Source organism: Limulus polyphemus, unplaced genomic scaffold, assembly GCF_000517525.1.
Source record: "Limulus polyphemus unplaced genomic scaffold, Limulus_polyphemus-2.1.2 Scaffold75, whole genome shotgun sequence".
NCBI classification, from domain to species: Eukaryota; Metazoa; Arthropoda; class Merostomata; order Xiphosura; family Limulidae; genus Limulus; species Limulus polyphemus.
In genome coordinates, this window is record NW_013665685.1 from 1,319,974 (window position 1) to 1,325,973 (window position 6,000).

At 30.7% G+C, this 6,000-nt stretch overlaps 1 protein-coding gene across 1 annotated transcript in view; it reads right to left on the bottom strand.

Annotated features, from left to right (window-relative positions):
- Positions 1-6,000, bottom strand: part of LOC106466640 (zinc finger CCCH domain-containing protein 15-like) — a 48,575-nt gene that overhangs the window by 35,915 nt on the left and 6,660 nt on the right. Inside the window, exon 3 of the mRNA XM_013926934.2 lies at positions 2,490-2,592. Coding sequence (XP_013782388.1) covers positions 2,490-2,592 — 103 coding nt within the window. The remainder of the gene's footprint in view (positions 1-2,489; positions 2,593-6,000) is intronic.

Below are 6,000 nucleotides of genomic sequence, written 5' to 3' on the forward strand. Positions count from 1 at the left end.
CTTCTGAAATAAACAGTATGTGGCTACAGTTTTTAAATAAAATAATTTGTTTTCTTCAAACATAAAGGCTGCTCAATATTTTCTATGGATTTGTTCTTAGTAATTATATAATTTCTCTTGACTAATTACAATTCTTTTTGTTTAAAATCTGATATAAAATAAACAGTGATAAAATGCTTTTGTGATTCTCCTTAATTGTTGAGTTAGGAAACTTCTGTTCCATGCTATTTATTGTAATAGGTAAAAACAAAAATATTTTACACTTTACCAAATACTTATGTGAGCAATTGTAGGTTGATTACAAACAATATTATCCACAGATCTTTATATGTGTATCTTTAGGAGTGGGATGCTATAGAAAGTGTGTGAGTTAAAGAAGAACCAAGAAGCTTCCAAAGTTAATTATAATGAACAGTGTATAATCTTGATTCTAAAAAACATCAGTTTCAATAGCCAACTCAACTATGCAGAAAATAAGCTCTGATATTTACTAGAAGTAAAACAACTTTGATATTGGAGTTTAGTTTCTCTTCTAATTCATTACACACAATTGTTTCTGATAAAAAATAACAACCATGAATCCTTTTAATGCACTTTAATATCAGAGCAAAATGTACTACTAAAAATATACTATTCAAAGTTGTACTGTTGTGTAACTATCCTACTTATACTGTAAGACACTATAATATTAAAAAAAACAGCTGTACAAAATCAAACCTACTAATAAAATTTATAAATCACACAGGTGAAACACACAGAATGTATCTAAAATCCTCTGATTTCTCATTCGGCACCAGCTCTGGAAAGAATCACATGATATTCTAAATTTGTGTACGATTAAAAACCTGGATGTGGATTCACATAGGAAAAACTGTACACGAATTAGACAAGAGGACATATGTAAAGGCAAAAGGAAAACAGATTTTTATGTGTAGACTGCTTCTTCTGGACAACTTTATATCAATTATAAAATTGGAATTCCATATTTGTTATAAGTTAACAAGTGATTCATTTTACTATACATCTGCTAGTGTATACTTATTATATAGGTTTCTTCAGAGTTACAATGACAAACACTTCTATTATCACTGATCATAAAATAACAATTTTACTTTCCATGAACATTTCAGCATTAACCCTATCGCTATGGGTTTTCCTATGGTCAGGGATCAAAGGGCATGTCATCACATTTGTAGACTTATGTCTAAAATTTTATTGAACTACTATTTTATGAATGTATGTCGATAATTCTGATATCAAACTGCAACTTTTTGTATTATATATTAGTTAATTTAAAAGTAAATATGAAAAATTCCTAAATATTAATTTTTGTATTTCACGCAGTATGTTGAATGCAGCTTTGGTTCAAATTAGATGTTTGAGATGTCCAAATACAAAGTCTATAGTTTCTTACAAATTAGAAACCCAAATTACCGATATTGACAAGCTGTAATATATAATAAGAACCTTCTATTATTTGTATTTACTGAGATATCACTATATTTAGCAAATCAAAAATAGTGGCCCCCCTACCTCTTGAATTTTTGGAAATACTTGCTTACATACAACCGTTTTGCTCTATCATGTGTTTATAATCAATCAAAAGCTCAGAATTTCTGCCATGTGGTTTTCTCAGCCTCTTGATGGTGAGAATTTCCCAAGAATATCTCTTTTGTCTCCAATTTCGGAAAGAAGGGGTAAATGAAAATGTTGTTCGAAAAACAATATTATTTTAGACCCAAATATAGTTTAGTTAGTAAGCCTGATAAATTACAGTAGAATTCTGCGATATTAATAGAGTAAGTTATTATTTCTTGTTACTTCAAAATGCAAAATGCAACCTACAAAAACTTTTGTTTTACACCCTCCACATGCTAAATTCAGCAAAGTTTAGCATGCAAGGTTGAACAAGCAAGTACAAATTTCTTTACAACTGTAAATGGTAGAGATCATTATTTTCTATATTTCTTTATTTACTGTTCTATATTTTAAGAAAAATAACTGAAATTCAAAAACTTATTTGTAAATAGTAATAATAATAATAATAATATATACATATATATATATATATATACATATGTAATGTATTATAACAAAAATGCGACTCTATTTTGCAAAATACTGGTCCACTAGAACAAAGCCAAGACAGGTCACTTTATAAAGGCTGCCAGTTTTATATCATTGAGTATGGTAATATGAGTGCACATGCACCACGTCATTGCAACATCTGTAATGTTAGTCAGACATGGCTGAGAGGTCAATAAAATAAATATAATAAATATATATACATGAAAAACTGCATGAGCAAATCACAACTTAAGAAATCTTAAAACTTAATGAAAAATCTGATATTTTGTGTATGAAAGCTTTTTAATGTTTACTGATAATCTGCAAAATTTCATGAAGATAATGATAACAAGCATAAAATGGTTACAAGGTCAGTCCCTGGGACAGAGCCTGTAGTGAGAGTTAAAAGAGCTATTTCATACCTTTTTCTACTTTCTGTGTTGTTACAGGTTTGAAAATCTGGTTTAGTTCTTCTGCCTCTTTTTTCTTCTCATCTTTCTTCCCCACTTGCTTCAACTGCTCTACCTAAAAGTATTAGGATAATTCAAATAAACAATGAAACAAACATTTCATGTTACTGCTTTTCAAACAGCCATTAACTATAAGTATTTTGATATATTTTTCTACACATTTAATACATTCATAAACTTGCTTCGGACAAAATGATCCAAAAATAATAATTTGATTTTTAATTTCTTTTAACTGAATATTTAATTTTTAATCATAAATAATCTGAATGCCAGATGATATTTATTATCAGTAACTTTTTTTTACTGAGAAACTTTAAGATTATAAGACATGTGCATAATTATAATACTATAGTTATTTTATTTTCCTAGTATATTCATTTTTATTGTGCTTATTAGTATATCCTGATGATTTTAATTAAATTAAATGGTTTCATCTATTAACTCCACAAGTCCCCGAATCATTACTACCCAACTCTCTTTTGTATCAATCTGAGATACTTCATTCTTCATCTTTATTACTTTCTTCCTCCTGATTTTTGCTTGCTCCAGAATATGTACATTATTCTCAATCAACAATGCACCATTTCTCTATTGTGGTTAAGTCTTCATCTCTTTCGAGATGAAGATCAATGTTAAGTAAGAAGTTTAATTGTTTGATTTATCGAGAAAGTTACTTTCTAGATTACTGAGCAACTTCCTGTTGCATTCATAAGTAGCTATGGTAAGTAGAAAGGTTAATGCTCAGGTAACAGCCTTAGATAATTACTCAACAAAATAACTGAATAACCGAAATAACACGTATAGAACCACCGTGCTTAATACTTTATGTCCAACTCTGTAATCGGCCAAATCATATGACAATACTATTAAGTCCTTGTTGGAGATATGCTAAGCTACCTTCATGTTCATGTCCATGATTTCGATGTGCTTATCTTCTTCCCAGTATTACCCTCTGTACTTTGGGTCCAACATGTAGACTGCTAGTTGGACAATATAAAACCAAAAGTCCAGACAACTAGGAAATGTCATCAAGCACTGGTTGTCTGGAGTTTATTGGGGCAAAGCAACATTGCTGTCTGCACCAAACAACCATTAAAAAGGCAAAAATAAGTACAATATTATAAAACATAAAAGGAAAAAGTGCCCATAAATCAGAGAAAATTAAAGAAGCCAATGGCCCCTAAAAACTATTCATCCAGACAGCACTGCACTGTCCAACATCATAGGTAAACTGATCATCAGACTCAGCAGCATTATCCAATGTCAGACCCAATTTAGTCAACTGCACCTGGATACGAAGGCCAAATGGAAGAATTATAGACCTCCTATTCCCAAAATGCACAGCCCACTGAGGAAGGAAGACACAAACCCAGGAGGAATGCCATGGTAAAGATCGAAGCTATGTAACATATAGCAAGGAAGGTTACAAACATCTGAGATTAAGGGGAGGTTTTTAGGACTCAGTATACAGACTCTAGACTGGTGAAGTGCAGAATACCTGTGTACAGAGCCAAAGCACCAGTTGATGAACAGGGTCCAACATCTTCAAGGCAGAGTCCCTAATTGAACTGTAGACCCATAGTCAAGCTTTGAACAAATGAGGGCATGATTCATCTTCAGCATGTAACATCTGTACAAACCCGAAGAAGTAGAAGAGAGGATGCAGAAAATGTTTAGTACACTTGACACAAAGTTGCTTAACATGAGGAATAAATGCCAGCTTATAGTCAAAGACAAGTCCAAAGAACTTTGTCTCAGCCATTATGGCAAGAATATCACCAGAGATTTAGCTCTTGATCAAAGTGCAAACCCTGCTGGCAGCAAAAATGCACACAAACAATTTTAGAGGAGAAGGCGAAACCATTTTAGTACATGCTTCGTTCCCACGGGAACTTGTATATGCATGTCCACTAAGAGTGTAAACATATTGTTTTGGCCTATGACAGATTTCAGACATTTTAAGACATTTAGCAACATATTTAAGACTTTTTAAGGCTCTGTGGGACATTGGAGGAGTACAGTTCTCATTATTCTAGCATTATTATTAAAATACATCAGCTGAAGCCTTTGAAATGCAATATTTTTTTAGAAAGGAAGAGACACGGCCAACTAAAGCTATTTCTAAAAAGGTTCCATAACAACATTATAGTAGGTTTCTGTAATTTACAAAAAATATTTAATTTTTCTTTAAATTAATCATATGTGTACTGCAAAGTCAAAGTGAGCATTGTCACAACATTTTACAGTTGCATTCGAAATTTATTGAAACTTTATTGTTAATATAGGTCAGTAAGCTTGGTATCAAAACATACTTTATAATTCAGTGTTTTATATTATCCAAGATTAATTTCAAAAAGAAATATTTAAATAAGTTTTCAATCTTAACTTGTCTATGTCACATGATGCCTTTGTACACCAAACAGCCCATCTTATGGGTTTCAAAATGTCTAATTAATTACAACTCATAATATAGGTATAGACGAGCCATAATATAAACTTAGTTTTCTTCCTTAACTAAGATACAAAAAATCCAACCCACATGATACACCCCTCCTATACCATTCTATCTTTCAAAAAATTCTTACTGACATTGTTATTGGATTATTTATAACCAATAGCAAAAGAAACTTTTTCTTTACAAGATTCTTTATACGAATTATTTCATTTTATCACTCATAATTTGACTTCAATTCCATTGCTTGTAATACTGCTGTCCAGCCTCAAACATCTAACAATTTTGTATATTACCTACAGCTTAATTAGAAAGCTAGTTAAATTACAGAAACTTTGAGACATTCTATTTTAGTTCTTATGTATTTTTTGTATGTTAACTCTTTTAGCACAGGCTCAATCCCTTGGACCAACCTCGTAAGCATTTCATGCTTGTTATAATTTTCATGCTATAACTTTTAAATTAGTAAGCGAATATTAACAAAATTTGGCACATTATCAGTAAACATTACAATGCTTTCATATGCAAAATATCGAATTTTTAATCAGGTCTTAAGGTTTGTAAAGCAATGCTTTTCTCATGCATTTTTTTTTCTTATTGCATGTTGCCTATCTAACATACAAAGTAATTTTCATTTTAAGATTAAAAATACTTTTATGCACCAGAAAATGTTCAAATTTCACACATGAAATCTTTATAATGTCCAGATAGTTATTAAACATTTCTTATGAAAAACTTTATATTTTATGTTATTTTCAATAATGAGCACAAATTATAACATGAAAACATAAATGTTCAGACTAAATAGTTTAAATTTAATAACATTATACATTTATATCTATTTATTATTTTTATGATATTGATCTTTCAGCCGTGCCTGGCTAAGAATACAGAAATTACAATAACTCAGCACACATGCACTCATGTTACTGTATCCAATAACAAAACTAGCCTTTGGTCTGTACAAAGTAACTTGTCTTGGCTGTGTTTTAGTAGACTAGTATTTTGTAA